This window comes from Amyelois transitella, chromosome 23 (genome assembly GCF_032362555.1).
Source record: "Amyelois transitella isolate CPQ chromosome 23, ilAmyTran1.1, whole genome shotgun sequence".
NCBI lineage: Eukaryota > Metazoa > Arthropoda > Insecta > Lepidoptera > Pyralidae > Amyelois > Amyelois transitella.
In genome coordinates this window covers 6,244,264-6,267,538 of record NC_083526.1, presented here as the reverse complement: position 1 = coordinate 6,267,538, position 23,275 = coordinate 6,244,264, and the positions used below count along the sequence as shown (strand labels likewise).

Sequence of the window (23,275 nt, the reverse complement as noted above, 5' to 3'; positions counted from 1 at the left end):
ATCCATTTCAGTAAAAATACTAAATGTGCAGACAAAATATTTTTGCCGTTTTATTATATGTAGTATTTTGTAAAAAAAAATATCTTGTTTTTGTTGGGGCTCAAACAAAATTTTTGCTTTCTATTATTCATTCTAAGTGTCACTTTATCCATTTCGGTCAAAAATACTAAATGTACAGACAAAATATTTTAACTGTTTTATTATATGTAAGTAAAGATAGGACCAACAGAAAAGCCTGTTCCATTTAATACTTCTTTTTCTTTGTTTCAAAATATCTGATGGGATGTTTTAATGGGTGTCGATTATAACTGAAATGCCTTTGAACTATTCCATCTTTATTTTTTACTAGAGGCTACCCGCGACTTCGTCCGCATGGAAACCCTATCAATCCCGCGGGAACTCCGGGGTGAAAAGTAGCCTGTATGTTATTCTAGGTCTTCAGCTACCTACATACCAAATTTCATCGTAATCGGTTCAGTAGTTTTTGCGTGAAAGAGTAACAAACATCCATACTGACATCTAGACATACTCACAAACTATCGCATTTATAATATTAGTAGGATATATTTAGTTCTACCTTTAAATATTGCTTATTGCATATTTGCGGAACGTTATAGAGCAAAACTCTCAGAAGATATTTTATTTCCTGGAAGCCTGGATGTAAGGATAAGGCCGCGTCCACAATATCTAAGGGATCAAAGAATATAGAGGATCGCTAGTCGTAATAAAGTGCTGGATTAAAATGCGTGATAGAGACAGGTTGAAATCCCACTTCAGCCAAGTACCAATGATTCTGAGCTATGCATACATTAGTTTTAGTGCTAACCGTACACTTACTGTGAGGAAAACCGGTACGATGTGTAACCATAATTCAATATTCATCTGATGTACTTTATGGCAATAAATATTTTGAATTAATTGAATTGAGTTTGGGTTAAGTTCCCCTGCAAAGGTTTCATAGGTCAGACGGGAGTCATTTTGTGTGACAACCTGACTTACCCAAGCCGGGATCATGGGAGTGGTTAGGATGAAACCAGAACTAACTCCAAAAGGATGATGAGAAGATGATGAGAAAAATTTTCTTACATACGTACATATAGAGATTTAAATAGTGACAGGTTGCTAGCCCATCGGCTAAAAGATTCCCAAGTATAAAAGCCTATCTTTTAGTCGCCGTTTCCGACATCCATGGGAAAGAGATGGAGTGGTCCTATTCCTTTGGTGCCGGGAACCACACGGCACACACCTACAGTAGGATGTAACCATGATAAACGCCAGAAGTTGAAACGTATTGTGAAAGCAGCCTTACAATAAGAATCCATATTGCCGCCTTCCGCCCCTCGGTTTCCTCTCCACGGATATTGGTCCCATTTCTACAGTAACCAATTATTATTGCGGGTTCTATTATCTTCTTGCCTTATATTGTTAACCTAGCTGTGCCCGCGACTTCGCCCGCGTGGAATAGTTACTTTGGGCATCATTGAAGCCCTTAAGGATACATAATGGTACCGTGTGGTTCCCGGCACCAATAGAAAAAGAATAGGACTTCTCCATCTCGCTCCCATGGATGTCGTAAAAGACGACTGAGGGGTAGGCTTATAAACTTGGGATTCTTCTATTGCGCGATGGGCTAGCAACCTGTCACTATTTGAATCTCAATTCTATCTTAAAGCCAAATAGTTGATCATAGCATATCAGTCTTTTCGAGACTGTTGGCTCTGTCTACCCCGCAAGGGATATAGACGTGATTATATGTATGTATGTAAGGATACATAATTTTCCCCGTTTTTTTCACATTATCCAATTTTTCTTTGCTCCTTATAGTTGCAGCGTGATGTTATATAGCCTAAAGCCTTCCTCGATAAATGGTCTATTCAACACAAAAAGAATTTTTCAATTCGAACCAGTAGTTCCTGAGATTAGCGCGTTCAAACAAATAAACGCTTTATAATATTCGTATAGATAAATTTTTATTATTTTTATCTCAGTTTCAGTCTCATGAAGCAAAGGAAGAATTCAGAGATCGTGGCAAGTGGAAAGATGCAGTCTCTGCCTACCCCTACGGGAAAAAGGCGTGATTTTATTTCATGTATGTACTAGAAGCCGCCCGTGACTTCGTACGCGTGGGATCAATCCCGCGGGAACTCCGGGATAAAAAGTAGGTTAAGTAAATAGATAAGATAGTCGATGGTGAAGGATCCTGAAGCGAGGAAAAATTACCAAAAAATATCAACATGATTTTATTCACAATATGTTTGAGTACAATATAGAAATTAAAAATTTAACATAGCATTACTTGAATTTTCATATAATTATATCATTTTGTCACTATACAAATTAAAAAATTTTACATTACATTTCTAGAATTTTCTCCGTGATATATCTTACCCACCATTGACAACAAAAGTATTGGCCACACATATTAGGTAGAACCAGACTGAAACAGTAAAAAAAACATTTTAATAAAAAGAAAATATAATACATACAACACACCTTCATATATACATATAATCACGTCTATATCCCTAGCGGGCTAGACAGAGCCACGGTCTTAAAAAGACTGAAAGGCCGCGTTCAGCTGTTTGGCTAAATGATAGAATTGAGATTCAAACAGTGACAGGTCGCTAGCCCATCGCATACAAGAGGAACGTTAAGTATATAAGCCTATCCCTTGGTTGCCTTTTACGACATCCGTGGGATAGATATGGAGTGCTTCTATAATCATATTTTATAAATTAAATTTGCAGAACACCATATTTTTTAAATTAATCTAGCCTTCACAAAGGGTACATTCCAGCTTTAATTACGACATCCCGCTGATTACTAAAACTATGGCTTCACTAATCACAGAATTACACTTTTATGTACATAATCCCAAACGATGACCTATATTGAGAATACATTCTACTGGAAAAGTCAAAGTGCCGTGTGGTTCTCGGCACGAATATAAAAAAGAATAGGACCACAACATCTCTTTCTCAGGGATGTCGTAAAAGGCGACTAATCTATAGACTTAAAAATTTAGGATTCTTTTTTTAGGCGACGCGGCTAGTAACCTGTCACTATTTGAATCTCAATTCTATCATTGAGCCAAACAGCTGAACGTGGCTTTTCTATCTTTTGATAACTGGCTCTGTCTACCCTGCAAAGTTATATACCCGCACAGACTTGATTATATGTATGTTATGTTGAAATGTCCCTTAATAATGAATAAAAGTTTTTAATTTGAATAACATGTCCAGTAAAAGGCAAAGGATCAGGTCAAGAGTACCCGAAACCGCCGAGCTTGCATTAGTTTTGTACATTAGTTTGAATACTAACACGATGCTCTTACGGTGAGGGAAAATATCGCGAGGAAACCTTCAGGCAATTGGTTGTGTAACCATGATCGATATAATACGGGTAAGGTTTACCTGTAAATGTTGCGGAGGTCAGACGGGAGTCGCTTCGTGTACAAACCTGACTCGCCCAATCCAGGGTCCATGGTCAAAGGCATACCGCGGGCTCGTCTCCTGAGTGGTGAGGGTGCGACCGGGACTATAGCGGCATTAATTGGCAAAGGGTCAGGTCAAGAGAGTACCCGAAACCGCCGAGCTTGCATGAAGAGAGTTATGAATGTGGATGAAGCGAAGGAAATATGCAGAGATCGTGGCAAATCGAAAGATGAAGTCACTGCCTACTCCTCCGGGAAAGAGCTGTGATTTTATGTATGTATCTATGTCCAGTGCTGTGTGGTTCCCGGCACCATTCCAAAAAAGAATAGGACCACTCCATCTCTTTCCCACGGATGTCGTAAAAGGCGACTAAGGGATAGGCTTAACTTGAGATTCCTCTTTTAGGCGATGGGCTAGCAACCTGTCCCTATTTGAATCTCAATTCTATCATTAAGCCAAATAGCTGAACGTGGCCTATCAGTCTTTTCAAGACTGGTGGCTCTGTCTTCCCCGCTAGGGATATAGACGTGATCATATGTATGTATGTATGTCCAGTACACGCGTTCATTACAAGTCGTCTGTTTCAATACAGATAAACCCCTTTGACAAAAACAGGTCAGCTTTTCCCGACGGTACTAATTGAAAGCGATATGATACTACGATTTAGTACCGCATGTTATACCTTTGTAAACGTAAATCCATATTTATATACATATCTGGATTTACGTTTATATTTCACGTCTATATTCCATGCGAGGTAGACAGCCAACAGTCTCGAAAGTACTAAAAGGCCACGTTCAGCTGTTTTACTTAATGGTAGAATTAGGATTCAAATAGTGACAGGTTACTAGTTCATCGTCTAAGAGAAAAATCACAAGTTTATAAGATTATCCCTTTGTCGCCGTTTACGACATCCATAGGAAAGAGATGGAGTGGTCCTATTATTTTTTTCATTGATGCCGGGATACTCGTTATACATTTATGAAAAAGGTGATTATATATGTATGTCTACATAGTATAAACAAAAGTCGGTAGGTATAAGCTTAGATCTTTAAAACCGTTCAGCGGATTTCGATGCAGTTTTTATAATAGATAGAGTGATTCAAGAGTAAGTTTTTTATGTATGAATGCTACCCGAGCGAATCCGCGGGGCTTGTCGCTAGTATAAAATTAGTTTTTCTTTATATCTAAATAAGTGAATACTTTGTTTTAGTTGACAATTTACTGTCTGATTTATCCATGTATTTGTTTTATTTGTTTTTGTAAAGGGAAACCAATCTCCATTATTATTGGCAAACCATAGTAGCTACTTTTATGCTGTATACACCTCGTGGGGAGAGGCTGGTGCACTGAGATACAAGCTTTGCTTAGTTCAGACACCAGTCTCTCACAATCTTAAACAAGTTAAACCGTGTAACTTTTACTATAAGTCTGTGTCATGTTTAGATTGTGGAGAAAAATAAAGAAATTTGAATTTGAATTTGAGTTTTACTGACCCGTGCACTAGGGTATCACAGTAATATAACTAACAGCTCCTAACATTACCCAAAGCCACAACTAACTTTGAACACAAATAAATGAAATGCACTCAGTTCTCGAAAACGTGTCAGTGCATTCAATATCTGTTTTAGTTCTAATGGAAAGATTAGTTCCAATGTTTGATTTTAGATAAAACTATATTACTCTTTAATTAATGAGTACCTACTCAATTCGGTTTACACACTCAAAGTTTATGTGGTAACTAGCTGTGCCCGCGACTTCGTCATTAAAGGCATTATTTACTTAAGAATAGTTATTTAAGGCATCATTGAAGCGTGAATCAAGGGTGAATTATTTTCCCCGTTTTTTTCACATTTTCCATTATTTTTTCACTCTTAAAAGTTGCAGCGTAATGTTACATAGCCTAAAGCCTTCATCGATAAATGGACTATTCAACACAAAAAGAATTTTTCAATTCGAACCAGTAGTTCCTGAGATTAGCGCGTTCAAACAAACAAACAAACTCTTCAGCTTTATAATTTATTACAGCATTAGATGTGTTCTTAAATAAAAAACGGTCAAGTTCGTGTCGGGCCACGCGCATTATAGGGTTCCGTTGTTGTGAATGCCAACTTTTATTACTCGCACAAATATCTAAAAACATGCCTATAGGACCATGGTTTTACAAGAATGAGTGAGCCGCGTGCCGCCAAAGAAAACACGCTGCTATTTAATAACTTACAATTACATTATAATTATAAGTATTTTTTTTTCAACTTATCGTAGATCGTTAATTTATATTTAAGTCCGTTTTTACACGTCACAAAAAAATTGTAATCAAATCTGTATGAAATTTTACATTTCCGAGTACATTTTATAGTTATCCTAAAAACTTTGTTACACATACTAGGTACTACTGTTGAAATTTTCTTGACTGCTCCATATATAACCGTTCAATACTATGTCAAATCAGGTTATTACACAAACCAAATGGACCACCTCGACCTTGCAGGTGAAATTCAGCCATTTTGGATTAACCAACCATTGTTCAAAATTAATGTAATTAATACATACATACATACATATGGTCACGTCTATATCATCCCTCTGTCTACACAGAGCCAACAGTCTTGAAAAGACTGATAGACCAGGACTGATACCAGGACGCCCTTAATTTCCTTAACTTGGGATTTATTGATGTATTTTCTCACCTGCCAGGTAGACACAAATTATAGTTAGAACAGCTGACGCGGACAACCAATCCAGACCTCCGAGGGTACAATTCTTCATCGTCATACACTCCAGTCCGATGAGGAACACCAGCAAATATCCAATGACAATGGCCAGAAAGATGAGCCATACGAAAACTTGGACTAAACCTTCTTGATCCTGTAAAAAAGAATATTATCTCGAGTATTGGAAACATACATACGTACTATGTCTACCCCGTAAGGGATATAGACGTGACTATATATAGTATTGGAAACATACATACATAAAGTCACGTCTATATCCCTTACGGGGTAGACATGGTGTCGTGTGGTTCCCAGCACTTTAATTGAATAGCACCATCTCCTCCATCTTCCCCGTAGATATCGTAAAAGGCTACTAAGAATGGCTTATAAACTTGGACTTCCTCATGTAGGCGAATTGAGCAGAAAATGGCCTTCCAGTCTTTTTAAGACTGTTGGCTCTGTTTCCCCCGCAAGGGATATAGACGTGACAGTATGTATGCATGAGACTTACTGTTAAAGCTGCAAAAAGCAGAACGAATCCGGTGAACATGTAAATAACTGACATTCCAGAAATTCCCACAGGAATTATAGTAGACAAACTGAAGAATGCAACCTTTGGATCTGGAACAGAAGAAATGATTTCATTCTTTTTATTTTTTTGTAGTTTTTTATTCTTCTTCCTCCTGTATACAAAGGGTCTTATATGATTTTTTTTTTAAATAACTTTATAATTCTGCAGACAGGAATATAGTCGCGAATGGTATTTAAAAAAAAAAAATTACCGTTATTAATATTGAGCAAAAAGAACGAAAAAGAACTCGTTTATTATATAGAAACCGCTTTCGTTTTTAATTTGTTTTTGTTTTTATGGCAACTGAAATACATAAGTTGTGTAAATTTCAGCTTTCCAGTTATCACGGTTCATGAGATACAGCCGGATGACAGACGAACGGACAGACAGCGGAGGCTTATTAATAGAGTCTCGTTTTTACATGTCGTAAAAGGCGACTAAGGGATAGGCTTATAAACTTGGGCTTCCTTTTATAGGGCTAGCAAACTGTCACTATTCGAATCACAATCATGAAGCCACACAGTTGAATGTGGTGAAAGGCCATTTGTATTATAGGCCAAGGGTATTTTTGAGGCTGTTGGCTCTGTGTACCCCGTAAAGAATATAGACGTGACTATGTGTATGTGGGTATCTAATCTACCCTAGAAATGAACTCACCTCTTATTTCTGATACATTTTTGAGGTTATCAAAGCTCGCTTCCTTTGTTATTTCTAAGGCACTTAAGGTCATAGCGCCCGACATCTGTAAAAAAAATATCCTACTACAAAAGGACGGTTATAAATACATATACAGGGTGACTTCAACTGCATAAATTTAACTGTTAAGTGTACTCATCTAAAGGATATTTAAAAACGTTAAAAGAAAAATATCGGTTCATATTTCAGAAAGTACGAAAAATAATAAAAGTATCAAAATCCACGATCACGATACGTCATATCACCCCGGCCGGCGGAAATGCGACGCGTAAGATTCATAGGTCAACGACACTCTGTACTTTACTTGATCTTGATACTAGAAAAATAATTTTTTTTCAGACATTTATTTACATGTTTAGTTTTAATTTCTTTTTGTAGTATCGGTCTTTAATAAAGCGTGTGACGTAATTTTTGAGGGTTTTTTAAATGTGAAAATGATGACGTTTAATTTAAATAAAAATAGGCTCAAACGGCTCAGAAGCATGGGTATAGTCTATGTTTAAAAGGATGCAGTTGTTTTAAATGTCATCCTGTATACAAAGGTGGTAAACTATAATGACTAAAACATAACCGAGCCGTGTGGTTCCCGGCACCAGTACAAAAAAAAAATAGGACCACTCCATCTCTTTCCCATGGATGTCGTAAATGGCGATTAAGGGATAGGCTTACAAACTTGAGATTCTTTTTTTTGGGGGTGGACTAGCAACTTGTCATGCCAAATAGCTGAGCGTGGCGTATCAGTCTTTTCTATTGGCTCTGTCAACCCTACACGGGATATAGACGTGATTATATGTATGTATCTATTAAAGATCTTATTTAGCTAACGGGGTAGGCAGGGCCAATGCTCTGTCTTCTCTAGTATACAGCCAAACGTGGCCTTTCAGAATTTTCAAGACTGATGGCTCTATCTACATCGTAAGGAAGAAGACGTGATTATATGTATAGTATATGTGTTAATTTCTACTTACAATGGAAAAAACCGCGATATACAACAAAGCAAGATGGTTGGAAATTATAAAACAACATTTTTCCACTTCTGGGAATATTTCACACATTGTAAATCAAATTTTAATATTTTAATTTATTTATTTTTTAAAACATCACTGTAAATTTTAATATTTTAATTTATTTATTTTTTAAAACATCACTGTAAATTTTTGATGTGACTTGATGACGCAAATAGCGTCAAAGATTTTCAACATCAACCCGTTGACTGTTTTGAGACTAATGACATTGTATTTTTTAAAGCATCTCAGACTAAAGAAATAATGATCGGCATATTTATTTATTTTTATTTGAGAGTGCAGATGAAAAGGTCGGAGTGCGAAGCGTAGAAATCAAAAATTTGGTATAAAAAATAGGAATCGAAGATAAATACTGAAAAGTAGGTAGTTTTGGAAATTCCTATAGGAATAAGTTAAAACTTTAAGTAATTATAAACAAAAGTTAGTCCACTTTAACAGCATTAATGATAAATGGTAAAGTATGAAATTTGAAGAAATTTCCATCTATACTAGTATTATAAAGCTGAAGAGTTTGTTTGTTTGTTTGAACGCGCTAATCTCAGGAACTACTGGTTCAAATTGATTTTTTTTTTGCGTTGTATAGACAATTTATCGAGGAAGGCTTTAGGCTATATAACATTACGCTGCAACTATAAGTAGCAATGAAATAATGTAAAATGTGAAAAAATCTGATGAAATTATTCATCCTTGAGGACTTCAATGATGCCCAATATAACTATTCCACGCGGACGAAGTCGCGGGCACAGCTAGTTTATCATAAACTACCGACACAACCCAGCTTCGCTCGGGTAGCATTTTTAGATATATTTATCGCTCGTTATATTATATCTAAAAATGATACCCGAGTGAAGCCGCGAAAATAAACCTTCCTCAAGAAACCCTCTTTCTAATATTTCATGCAGGTACAACCATCAATCCGTCCACAACTTTCCGAGATCAGCGCATACAAGCAAACAAAGATAATAGGTTACTTTACAATACCTTTGTAGTGATAGCGATAAATCAATATTACGCCATGTTAATATCTTTATTTTTATAATTGATTGATTGATTGATTACAGTTATTCTTATGAAGTAGCTGCCACGGCCAGGCTCATTCTAAAACTGTTGATAATCAGAAGCGGATATGGCAACACTGAAAATAAATATATATAAAGATTATGAGGAGTAATATAAAGAGGATTGGATTTACAGGGTGACATTTAAAACAACTGCATCCTTTTAAACATAGACTATACCCATGCTTCTGAGCCGTTCGAGCCTATTTTTAATTAAATTAAACGTCATCATTTTCACATTTAAAAAACCCTCAATAACTACGTCACACGCTTTATTAAAGACCAGTACTACAAAAATAAATTAAAACTAAACATGTAAATAAATGTCTGAAAAGTAAATTATTTTTCTAGTATCAAGATCAAGCAAAGTTGTCGAGATCGCTCAGCTGAATGAATTGTGTCGTTGACCTCTGAATCTTACGCGTCGCTTTTCCCGCGGCCGGGGTGATATTACGTATTTAGGATCGTGGATTTTGATAATTTTATTTTTTTTCGTACTTTCTGAAATATGAACCGATATTTTTCTTTTAACGTTTTTAAATATCATTTAGATGAGTACACTTAACAGTTAAATTTATGCAGTTGAATTAAAAGTCACCCTGTATAAGCCAAACAGCTAAGTGTGGCCTTTCAGTCTTTTGATGACTGTCGGCTCTGTCTACCCCGCAGGGGATATGGACATGATTATACATATATTATGTTATGTTGGATATAAGTTGCTTGCCCATCGCCTAAGAAGACTCCCAAGTTTCCTTAAGTTTATACGACATCCATGGGAAAGAGAAGTCCTATTCTATTTTTCTATTTGTGCCGGGAACCACACAGCTTAAATTTCACCACAATCACTATAGACCCCACACCAAAATTTCATAGAAATCGGTCCGGCTTAATCGTAAAATCGTAACAAACAGTAATATCTTCGCATTTTCAACCAAAATGTGGAAAATATGGATAGGTCGAGAGGGAGATACTCACATATTATAACAACAAGTAACGCGCCTAAATGCAAAATGGCGGCCGTTTGGTTTTCTTCCTGGCAAAGCACACCGAATGTTGAGCAGAATAGCAGGTGAACCAACAAAGTAAACATTACCAGCCAAAAGTAATATATTAAAAGACGATCTTGGACCGCGTTACTCTGGAAACAATACAACATACATACACACATACATATAATCACGTCTATATCCCTTGCGGGGTAGACAGAGCCTACAGTCTTAAAAAGACTGATAGGCTCAGCTGTTTGGCTTTATGATGGAATTGAGATTCAAATAGTGACAGGTTGCTAGCCCATCGCCTAAAAGAAAAATCCCAAGTTTTTAGGAATAAGCTGACCCCTTAGTTGCCTTTAACGACATCCATGGGAAAGAGACGGAGTGGTCCTATTCTTTTTTGTATTGGTGCCGGGAACCACACGGCACTGTTATGTACATAAGTTTCAATAATGTAGACAATGTGCACTCATGCACGATTGAGATTTAAGAGATCTATATTTGTAAATTGACGTCCGATGAAAATGCTGCAGTGCAGTTTGTTCCGCCGCTTTTTCTACACATGCGCTTAGGAAGCGGTAGTAGATATAATTAGATTTAAGTTATGTGACGTCAACAAGTGGTACCTTGTATCCAATTTTGAAAATAAATCTCTACTATTCTATTCTAATTTAATTCTAACCGATGCTATTACGGTGAGGGAAAGCATGGAAGGAAACCTGCACATTCAGGAAACTGGATGCGTAACCATGATCGATCCAATACGGGTTAGGTTTACCTGCAAAGCTTGCGGAGGTCAGACGGGAGTCGTTACGTGTAAAAACCTGACTCACACAATCCAGGGTCCATGGTCATACCACGGGCTCCTCTCCAGAGTGAGATCAACCAGTTTACGAATATATAATAAACTAGCTGTGCCCGCGACTTCGTCCGCGTGGAATAGTTATTATAATTTTCCCCGTTTTTTTTCACAGTTTCCATTATTTCTTCGCTCCTTATAGTTGCAGCGTGATGTTATATAGCCTAAAGCCTTCCTCGATAAATGGTATATTCAACACAAAAATAATTTTTCAATTCGAACCAATAGTTCCTGAGATTAGCGCGTTTAAACAAACAAACAAACTCTTCAGCTTTATAACATTAGTATAGATATATGATTATTACCGCTCCCTGGTAGCTACAAAACTAACTTAAGAGTTAATCTTTGAAATGTTGAATATACCTTACAGCACGTTAGCCATACTACCAAAAGGAGCATGCAAGAAGCAATCCACATCAATTGGAGACATATGAACCAACATTGAAACACAATTTCACCATCGAAACCCATCATTTGTGGTCTTATTAATACAAATAACAAGATCGGTGTGAAAAATATCTGTAACAAATGTAATATTATTCTCTCTTGCTCTCTCTTTCATATTATTTTCCCGACTGCATTTTAAGTTATAACTAATTATTTTTTGATGGCCTCTGTGGCGCAGCGGTAGTATGCTTGTCTGTGGTCCCGGGTTCGAATACCGGCCAGGGCATTATGAGAAACGAACTTTCTCTGATTGGCCTGGTTCTTGGATGTCAGTTGGATCAGCAAATGTGGATTCAAATAGTAACAGTTTACTAGCCCATCGCCTAAAATAAATGCCAAGTTTAATAGCCTGGTTTTTCATCATGGTTTTTCTTCGTAACCCGACCGGTATAGAAGCGAAAGAGTCAAGTTTAAGTTAAGTTTGGTCAAGAGTGCCCGAAACCGCCGAAAAGCTTGCATGAAGAGAGTTATGAATGTGGATGAAGCGTAGGAAGTATGCAGAGATCGTCACAAGTTGAAAGATGTAGTCTCTGCGTACGTCCGGGAAAGAGGCGTGATTTTATGTGTGTATGTATAGAAGCGGAAGGCAGTAATTAAAATAAATAAGTATTCTAACCGCTGTGTGGTTCCCGGTACCAATACAAAAAAGAATAGAACCACTCCATCTCTTTCCCATGGATGTCGTAAAAGGAGACAAAGGGGTAGGGTTACAAACTTGGGATTCTTTTTTAGGCGATGGGCTAGCAACCTGTCACTATTTGAATCTCAATTCTATCTTAAAGCAAAATAGCTGAACGTGGCCTATCAGTCTTTTCAAGACTGTTGGCTCTGTCTACCCCGCAAGGGATATAGACGTGACCATATGTAATGTAATGTAAGTATACTAACCAAACCAATTTTAGCCAAAATCTCGAAGGCCGTTCTCAGTGGAAGTGATTTCCCGAAACAGCACTTCTGAATGAAAGGTAAAGAGTTCAGAAACTTCTCTGTTCGCGAACACATTTTATAACTGTTCGCGTAATCGACTTCGCCATATTGTGAATGAATACTGTTTAAAGTTTCAGAATATCAAATTGTTATGTTAATCGAGGAGGTTTAGGTTATCGTTAGGAATTGTAATTTGACAGTGACGCGAGTTTTTTTGGTGATTTGAAACTAACTGATAGTACTTACATATAAAACCTTTTTATAATCTCTGGTTATCTGTTATTTATATTATTATCATGAGATAGTCCATGTATTAAGGCATGAAGTGAATAAATACCTCAGGGAATCCCAACTAATGTTATAAATGCGAAAGTAAGTTTATTTGTTTGTTGTCGTTTCCCGCGTTATCTACTGAACCGATTTTATAGAAATTTTGCGTTTATTTATTTATTTGGGAAACATACATACATAGGTTAATAGACTCTTAATTTTATTTTTGTACCATCTCTGTCTATTTTGTATGTTTTACTCTTATGGTGCAATAAAGAGTTTTATCTGTTTATTTATCTTTATATACGCAAAATTATTACCGTTCCTGAGGGATGCGAAGGATATGCGAAATACCAGTATTCTTTTGTAGGCGGCGCTAAATTCGGCGCTTTACGTAGGTGGCCCTAAATTCACGCGGACCAAGCCGGTAAAAGTTGTATATTATATTTAGTTATTTTCAGGCAATTCAACATTTAAATATCATTTCCAATGTTAAGATTCCTTTATTGATGAAATTATTTACATAAATCACGCCCCTTTCCCGAAGGGGTAGGCAGAGACTACATCTTTTCTCTTCATAACTCTCTTCAGACAAGCTCTTCGGTTTCGGACACTCTTTTGCTTTTAGCCAGAACGGTGCGAAAATAAAACGCTTTTAAACATCTCGAAATCACTTTATTCACAAGATAACCAGCTTTCTATTACAAAAATAAACTAGACACAGTTCACAATCATATGTTTAGTACATCATTTGTTGCAGCCAAATATATCAGGGACATCCGAAGGCTGTTGGCCACAATCACGAAATAAGCCGTTACTGGAATCCAATTAAAAAAATTAGTCATAAAATTATAAAATAATGCCGTGCGGTTCCCGGCACCAATACAAAAAAAGAATAGGACCACTCCATCCCTTTCCCATGGATGTCTCAAAAGGCGACTGAGGGATAGGCTTACAAACTTGGGATTCTTTTTTAGGCGATGGGCTAGCAACCTGTCACTATTTGAGAATTGAGAATTCTATCATTAAGCCAAATAGCTGAACGTGGCTATTCAGTCTTTTCAAGACTGTTGGCTCTGTCTACCCCGCAAGGGACAGACGTGACCATATGTATGTATGCATAAAATTATCAAGACTTCATAAATGATTCCTACCGTTCATCATCATTTTACTGGTTGCGTCTCTGACCGCGATCTAGGAGTAAGGAGGTCAGAATATAACTATAGCTAGGTAATTTTACCTCTAAATGAGCATTGCGGGTATAAGATAATATCATGTTATCATTTGTTCATTGTAACAATATGCTTTAATAATAATGCCTGGTTGGTTAGTTATTAAGTAAAAACTAATAAGTAAGTCTAAATTTATGTTTCTATTTCGTTTACAAGTTTGAGTTTTTTATAAGTAGCAGAAAACGCTGCAGTGCAGTTTGCCACCGCTTCTTCTGCACAGACGCTTTGGAAGCGGCAGTAAACTTAGTTTTACGTAATTCATTTGACGTCAACCAATGTTGTGAAGCCAAAAGATATGACAATTGTTATGTGATGTTGAAGTGTCCCATAATAATGAATAAAAGTTTTTAATTTGAAATCACTTTCAAATTTAAAACTTTTATTAAGATTTTGATAAAATTTATCCTAGACCTTATTTAGACTCGGGAATAACAAAAGTTACTTTGATTAAAATAACAACGAATAAGTTTACTTCTATAATGACTTATCTTAAGTTATTACGTGAAAGTCTAGTTTACGACGCAATATCCTCTATACATACATACATACATATGGTCACGTCTATATCCCTTGTGGGGAAGATAAGCCACGTTCAGCTATTTGGCTTAATGAAAGAATTGAGATTCAAATAGTGACAGGTTGCTAGCCCATCGCCTAAAAAAGAATCCCAAGTTTGTAAGCCTATCCCTTCGTCGCCTTTTACAACGTCCATGGGAAAGAGATGGAGTCCTATATATCCTCTATATACTGTTATATTTTTTACATTAACAGATACACTGTAAAATACCTATAAGTCTGACATGAATAGATTAATTATGGATTTATTTTTTATAGATACTTACTTCCACAATTACAAATTATAAGGCCGCACAGGACACCGGCCGCTATGAAACAGTCGCCGTAGACAAAGAAGCACATTCCAGCGAGTACCATGAAGAGAATAGACACGACACAAGAATATAAACAGGCCCCCCACTGGTAGACTTCTATCAATGTTGGCATGTTCTGGAAGAAGAAATTAATGTAAACTTGACTTCATTATAGGTAATATTAATATATAATTGGAATAGAAATGGGTATGTTAAGATGGTTCGGTCATGTGAAGAGGATGAATGGAAGCAGGTTGACTAAGCAGATATACAAGGAGGGTGTGGAGGGAAAGGTCGGAGTGGGAAGACTTAGACGAACGTGTCTTGATCAAATTAAGGACGTCCTGGTAAAGGGTCAGGTCAAGAATACCCGAAACCGCCGAGCTTGCATGAAGAGAGTTATGAATGAATGAAATGAAAATATGTAGCCTCTGTTTACCCCTCCGGGAAAGAGGCGTTATTTTATGTATGTATGTATATTGACTTCATTAACGTCAGAGACGCAATCAGCCAATCACAGTGAGAATACGACGCGTTAGCCAATAGCAGCGAAGAGACTATGACGACATCTCAAACGTCACACGCTTCGAGCCAATAGCAGCGCGTATGCTAAAAGGCGAAAATTTCACGGATTTGAGTGTAAATACAGTCGTGCGGTTCCCCAGGCATAAATTTTACCCTTGCAAAAGATCTTCCCTTTGCGGCGGTTTAAACATAAAACCTGAGTATTATAATCTCTAACTACCTACTACTCTTTTTCGTGAGATTCAAAATGGCGGGTGTACACTAGATATAACATTGTTCCGATAATAATAAAAAAAAAAATACTAGGCATAGGCTTATAAACTTGGGATTCTTCTTTTAGGCGACGGGCTAGCAACCAGTCACCATAATTTGTAATTGGTGAAGTGAGTGTATAAAACAAATTATTGAAGGGAATTACTCGTACTACAATATTTTAAAGTACCCCTATTTTATCTGTATGTATACATACATACATGTAATCACATCTGTGTCCCTTGCGGGGTAGACAGAACCAACAGTCTTTAAAAGACAGAAACGCCACGATCAGCTGTTTGGCTTAATGATAGAATTGAGATTCAAATAGTGACAGGGTCTAGCTCTTTGCCTAAAAGAAGAATCCCAAGTTTATAAGCCTATCCCCACATACCATCACTACATTTTTAACAGTAAAGATAAACATTTTTATATAACAGTTAAGATTGTCAAACTCGGATAACTTACACAACAAGAGCCAATAACTAACATCAAGCTGACCACACACAGCATTATAGACATGACTCCCAATGTGACCTGTATGACGATTTCAGCTACCGCGCCGTGGGAGGAGAGCACGGGATCCATGCTCCAGAAACCTTTGGTCGTGCTGATATTTGGCGCGAAAATAAAACCGACGATCTGAAAAAAAAAATGTGTTTTGAATATTTCATTCTTTCTTTTTTCAAAAATGTGTTTGTTACTGGTTCAACAATTTTTCTTGTATTGCCACGGTCCCTTCATACTTCGTTAAGTGTTCGTGTTTTCAAAATATATTTAAGTGCGTCTTATAATTCATTTTATCGACTTGTAAACAATGAACCTGCCACTTTCTCCGTCCGATATTAACGGGCGGGCATCCCGGCTCTCAGCGAAATATCCCCGGGGACCTTATGATTTATGTCCGATTCACGCAACGTTAAAAGAAAAATTCGGTAATCCGTAAGACTATTTTGTTGTCTTTTTTTTTTGGGGTTCCTTTAGTCAAAATTAAGATAGGGAAAATTAGCTTGTTTGTTTGTTGGTATCTTTATTGCATAGAAATTTACACAGAAACAAGAAAATAGTAAGTACATATTTATAAAAGAAACAAATCACATGTATAGCTTTATGGAGAGCCATACAGCTGAACGTGACATTTCAGTATTTTCAAAACTGTTGGCCCTGTCTATCTCGCAAGGGATATAGACGTGCATGTAACATGTATGTATGCTTCGATCATCCAAGCTAGATTGATTAAAAAGTTTAAAAATAACCGACAGCAAGATCGTTAATATGACAAAAAATTGTACAGAACACTCGACAAACGAATTTCGCCCACGCTTAACTGTTTTTTCCCTAAGAAATATTTTATTTTCTCTGTTTTTTAATGACATTAATGCGTCTTACTTTGTTCCAAGTCTGGAATTAAAATCCCACATCTTAGAACATGAAGATTAAAATAAATACCTAGATACTAGAATAATTATTCTTCCTTTACAGAAAAGACTGAAAGGCCATGCTCGGCCGCATGGCTCAATAATGAAATTGGGATGCAAACAGTGACAGGTTGGCAGCCCATCGCCTACAGGAATCTCAAGTTAACTAGCCTCTCCCTCAGTCGCCTTTTACAACATCCATGGTAAAGATATGGAGTGGTCCACACTGGTGGCAGTTAAATTAATAATGTACTCACGAACGAAAATATAGCTATCATTACAGTTCCAGCTCTTAGAAAACAGCAGAAACAACAGCTTATAACTGTCGGCAATTTATCCATGTACTTCATTTTGGATACTTGGTTATTATCAACTTTGTTAATTTATTTTTAAAAAATCATGAAAATACACGTAGAATTTAATACAAACAACTTAGAATATTCATTTTGCGTTTTTGAAAACTGATTTTGACATTCTGCCGAGTGATTCTGCCATTCTTTTTGATAGATAGAAATTATTCGTCTATATTTTTGGTTAATATTTATGGTAATTAATCGTATTTTGCAAAACATAAAAGAGACTTGTATCTGTGATCGTAAAAAAAATCTAAAAAAAACTATGAGAGATACATCGATTACTCCATGATTCCAAGTCCTAGTACCCAAGTCTAAAAGTCCAAATTAGAGTAGGTATCTACTTAATTATAAATAAATACATACATACATATAATCATGTCTAAAACCCTTGCGGGGAAGACAGAGCCAACAGTCTTATAAAACTGAAAGGCCACGTTCAGCTGTTTGGCTTAATGATAGAATTGAAATTCAAATAATGACAGGTTGCTAGCCCATCGTCTAACAGAATTATCCCAAGTTTATAAGCCTATCCCTTACTCGGCTTTTACGACATCTACGAGAACGAGATGTATGTAAGCGAACAGTTCATCAATTAAGAGGTTAATTCCCGATAGCGAATCAACTTTGATCTAAAATCTACTCTCGTATTGATAAAGACACGGGTTTTGCTAAATAATTTACAATTCTGAATCCATTACGAAGCGAAGCTGCGATTTAATTGCTGCCCTGCGACTTTTTTTTACAAAAATATTGAACACGTACTAAAAAAAACATACGTTTGTATTTAAAATTACGCCCGTTCCCTTAGAAGGGTAGGCAGAGACTACAAAATCGGCAACAATTCGTGTATACCTTTTTCGTTTCATTCACATTCATAACTATTTATGCATTTTATTATACATATATATAATCACGTCTACATCCCTGGCGGAGTAGACAGAGCCGACATACTTGCACAGAATGAAAGGCCACGTTCAGCTAGATGACTAAATGATGGAATTGAAATGTAAATAGTGACAGCTTTGTATATTGGGCTTGTTTACCTTTATTCTGTCATCCTCTCCACATGACCAAACAAATAAAACTATCATGGTATATGCTGTATCGTTACTAAATAAAAGGACCATTCTATATCTTCCCCATGGATGTCGTTAAAAGCGACTAAAGGATTGGCTAATAAACTTGGGATTCTTTTTGCAGGCGATGGGCTAGCAGCCTGTCACTATTGGAATCTCAATGCCCTCATAAAGCCAATCAGCTGACCATGGTCTTTCAGTCTTTTCGAGACTGTAAGCTCCGTCTACCTCGCAAGGGATACAGACGTGACCATATGTATGTATGAATTTCCTCCGAAGCAACTACCAGGTTGATGAAAGTCAGTGGAAAAATATCTATCTATCTAATATACATATTTAAACGAGCAAATCTTGTATATATATAATCAGGATCTCGGAAACGGCTTCATCGATTTTCATGAAAGTTACAGATTAGGGGCTTTTCGGCTCAAGGAATCGACTTATCAAGGTCCTAGGTTCGAGAAAAGCTCGGTTCTCAAGATATATAAACATTTCAAAAACCGCGTTTTAAGAAACTATATCAGCGCCATCTCTGGTTGACCGAGCAAAGCTCGGTCAGGTACCAACCAGGTACTATAAGTAATATACTATATTAAACTAGAGGCCGCCCGTGACTTCTTCCGCATGGAAACCCTATCAATCCCGCGGGAACTCTGGGATAAAAAGTAGCCTATGTGTTATTCTGGGTCTTCAGCTACCTACATACCAAATTTCATGGTAATCGGTTCAGTAGTTTTTGCGTGAAAGAGTAACAAACATCCATACATCCATACAAACTTTCGCCTTTATAATAGTAGTAGGATATTCAACAATATCACGTCTGCAAGTGACACCCTTAGGGGTGATCCAGTCAATTTGCATCCAAATAGACCGTGACTGAGTCGAGTACCAGCGTTCATTATATCAGGTACCTACGAGCAGTTAACGTATAACAGCCAGGCAAAAATTTACATAATTTTAACTAAGTACGTACCCACGCGTCTAACGAACGTCCTATATTCTTACATACAACATACATACATACATATATTGTGTGGTGCCGTGTGGTTCCCGGCACCACTACAAAAAAGAATAGGACCACTCCATCTCTTTCCTATGGATGTCGTAAAAGGCGACTAAGGGATAGGCTTACAAACTTGGGATTCTTTTTTTAGGCGATGGGCTAGCAACCTGTCACTATTTGAATCTCAATTCTATCATTAAGCCAAATAGCTGAGCGTGGCCTATCAGTCTTTTCAAGACTGTTGGCTCTGTCTACCCCACAAGGGATATAGACGTGACCATATTATATGTATGTACATACATACATACATATGGTAAAGAAAGAATAGGACCACTCCATCTCTTTTCCATGTACCTATGTCGTTAAAGGTGACAAAGGCAAAGGCATTTAAACTTTAGATTCTTACTAGCATTTGCCCGCGGCTTCGCCTGCGTTAATTTCGCTTCCATAAAAAGATTGGTTAGAATAAGAGCCTTGCATTGACATAAACTAATATTATGCCAAAAAAAAATAGATGTACCTACGTGAGTGCGTGTTTGAGGATGCTATTCAATCACGCAAATTCTACTGGATGGATTTTGATGAAACTTACGTACACGGGAAGAATGATGCCTGGAATAGAACATAGTTTATTTTTCCTACAAAAGCAAAGTCCCGGGAGCGCAGCTGTTAAAAATCGAATAAATTCTAAAGACAAAGAAAAGGAAATTATAATAATGGAAAGTTAAAGTATCTCTTTGTATACAACATTAGCTGTCTTGCCCATAATATAATATAGATAAACTGTCATAGCTGGTGACCCGCCAGCAAGCGACGTAGCTGTGCGTGTGAGAAGCAATTCGTCCTGAGGTCGACTCCGCTGCTCCAAGACCTTGCGATTTGTTAATTGTCATCGCGAAACATATAGCCACTGGAAACTGTACACGCTTAAATTGAAACGGAAAGTTGTTGGGAATGAGGGGAATGCGCGGTATAAAAACAATTTCACCAGCTGCACAACCAGTAAGAATTTTAGCTTCTATAATATTGTTATGAAGCGACACCACTTTAAGGCGAGTCCCATTACAACGTTTCGGCGGCGTTAAGTTGCGTAGCAACATAATTGGAATGCCTACTTTTAGTGCAATTAGCGCATACAGCGCGGGCAGTCCAGATGCCGAAAGTGAATTAAGGAACTCTACCGGATAAGTTGTAGCATCGGTACTATCTAAAACTGTATTTATGGATTGGTATATAATTTTTTTCCAAAATACTAAAATTATTAGCAGCTGGTTGCTCATTTTTGGGTGTTAGGATTGCTCGCTCGCATATCCAAGAATCCTCGTGATGAATTATTTGAGATAGGTCTCCATAAACGAAATGGATAAGTTCCTCCACCGAAGTGACTACTTGACAGAGGTTCTCTGGCAGAGTCACCGATCCGTTCGATTCAGGCAACGTACCATTACCGATTTTTAATAACACATTTGAGAATTCTTGCGCTCGAGGGTTACCACCTAACGTATTACGTGTTAGACTTAATTTCCTAACCTGAGGCCAGAGTATGGATCGTTTAAGACATGCGCTTACTTCATGAGCTCTAGTAAATCACCACAAAATAATACAGTGGTACCACTCATAATGCGATTCCCTGTTATTTTCTCCAAATAAGTAAATGTCTTAACCATGGAAACTAAATCAAAGAAAAAAGAATTTTTGAATTAAAAAATTTGCCAGCGGCTACAATCGCGTTATTTCTTAAATTCTCATGTGGCGCCATCTCGTATCGGGTGGTCAATAAATAAATATCTAAACCACGGGAACTAAATCAATGGTGAAGCGGTAAGTACTGACGTTGCTATATGTGTGTTATTCCTGCTAATCTTGAGGAACATGGCAACCGTCGCCGATGCGGGGTGCGTCAAACTACCTACATAAAAAAATCTTCTCATACATAAAAAAAAATCTTCTTAAAGATGTGGTGAAACAGTAAGTACTGGCGAAACTAAAATTACTTAATTAAAACTTAATTAATTAAAAATTTTACCGGCGGCTACAATCGTGTTATTTCTTAAATTCTCATGAGGCGCCATCTCGTATCGGGTGGTCAAAAAATAAATACCTAAACCACGGGAACTAAATCAATAAACAAAGCATAATGAATTAAATCAATAAAATGCTATTTTTTTAGTCATCATAATAAATATAAGAATTAATTAAGTATTTATAGTGCCGTGTGGTTCCCGGCACCAACACAAAAAAGAATAGGACCACTCCAGCTCTTTTCCATGGATGTCGTAAAAGGCGACTAAGGGATAGGCTTACAAACTTGGGATTCTTTTTTAGGCGTTGGGTTAGCAACCTGTCACTATTTGAATCTCAATTCTATCATTAAGCCAAATAGCTGAACGTGGCCATTCAGCCTTTTTAAGACTGTTGGCTCTGTCTACCCCGCAAGGGATATAGACGTGACCATATGTATGTATGTATAATTATTTATAGCTTTTTATATCGATTCAAATCAAAAATGACGAAGTTCCATACAAACTTGCACCCGGGGGGGGTATTTCATCCCCTTGGGATAGAATTTCAGGATAAAAAGTAGCCTATATTCTAATCCAGGTTACTAACTATATCTGTGCCGAATTTCGTTCAGATCCGTTCAGTAGATTTTGCGTGATGCGCGTACAAACATACAGACAGACAGATAGACAGACAGACAAAAATTCTAAAAAAAATTGTTTTGGTTTCTATTGACCCTAAAAAGACCCCTTATAATTTTTTTTCTTAAATATCTTCAATGTACAGACAAAGTTGAGTTACAGTTTTATTATATGTATGGATTGTAGGCGATGCTAGTCTGTCGCCTAAAAGAAGAATCCCAAGTTAATAAGCTTATCCCTTAGTCGCCTTTCACAACATCCATGGGAAAAAGATGAAGTGACCTTATTCTATTTCTATCAGTGCCGGGAACCACACGGCACACATCGCCTCATCCACATTCATAACTCTCTATATGCAAGCTCGTCAGTTTATGGTAAGTATTTGGGCAGGCAGTTTAAGTCATAAATATTCACTAACATATCAAAAGCAATAGTAATCCATTTAGGCTCTCCATACATCAGATATTTATCCAAACGTAGAATCAATATGGAATGAATTTTGGCCACTAGAGTGCGTATTTTGCTAATTTAATCCAATTTTGGAAAATGTCGTAAAAGGCGACTAAGGAATAGGCTTAAAAACATGGGTTTCTTCTTTTAGGCGATGGGCTAGCAACCTGTCACTATTTGAATCTCAATTCTATCATTAAGCCAAATAGCTGAACGCGGCCATTCAGTCTTTTTAAGACTGTTGGCTCTGTCTACCCCGCAAGGGAATGTATGTATTTCATTCTTTCTATCAGTCTTTTCAAGGCTGTTGACTCTGTCTACCCCGTTAAGGCACGACGTAATTGTATGTATGTAAAATGAACTTATGTTCACGTTTCTTTTGGAATCAAGTGCGCACTCTACGATTTATAGAGCCTTAATGTATCAACTAATCACTCAGAGTAATGGTTCCTGTGGTTT

General features: G+C 37.0%; 2 protein-coding genes across 3 annotated transcripts; both read right to left on the bottom strand.

Moving 5' to 3' along the window:
* Window positions 1-2,371: 2,371 nt before the first annotated feature.
* Window positions 2,372-12,914, bottom strand: LOC106130970 (uncharacterized). 2 transcript variants are annotated; one of them, XM_013329933.2, is made up of 6 exons: window positions 12,685-12,914; window positions 9,422-9,575; window positions 7,377-7,461; window positions 6,660-6,769; window positions 6,125-6,302; window positions 2,372-2,437 (listed from the first exon to the last, which is right to left on the bottom strand). In XM_013329933.2, the coding sequence occupies exons 3-6, from the start codon at window positions 7,459-7,461 to the stop codon at window positions 2,385-2,387; spliced, it is 426 nt and encodes a 141-aa protein (XP_013185387.1). In that variant the 5' UTR covers window positions 9,422-9,575; window positions 12,685-12,914; the 3' UTR covers window positions 2,372-2,384. The 2 variants fall into 2 exon arrangements, with proteins under 2 accessions (XP_013185387.1, XP_060807071.1); XM_060951088.1 differs by lacking the exon at window positions 12,685-12,914 and adding an exon at window positions 10,474-10,550.
* An 810-nt stretch (window positions 12,915-13,724) lies between these two features.
* Window positions 13,725-17,639, bottom strand: LOC106130971 (uncharacterized). Its single transcript, XM_060950877.1, has 4 exons — window positions 17,547-17,639; window positions 16,340-16,513; window positions 15,068-15,230; window positions 13,725-13,810 (listed from the first exon to the last, which is right to left on the bottom strand). Exons 1-4 carry the CDS (start codon window positions 17,637-17,639, stop codon window positions 13,725-13,727), a joined length of 516 nt encoding a protein of 171 aa, XP_060806860.1.
* Window positions 17,640-23,275: the final 5,636 nt, after the last annotated feature.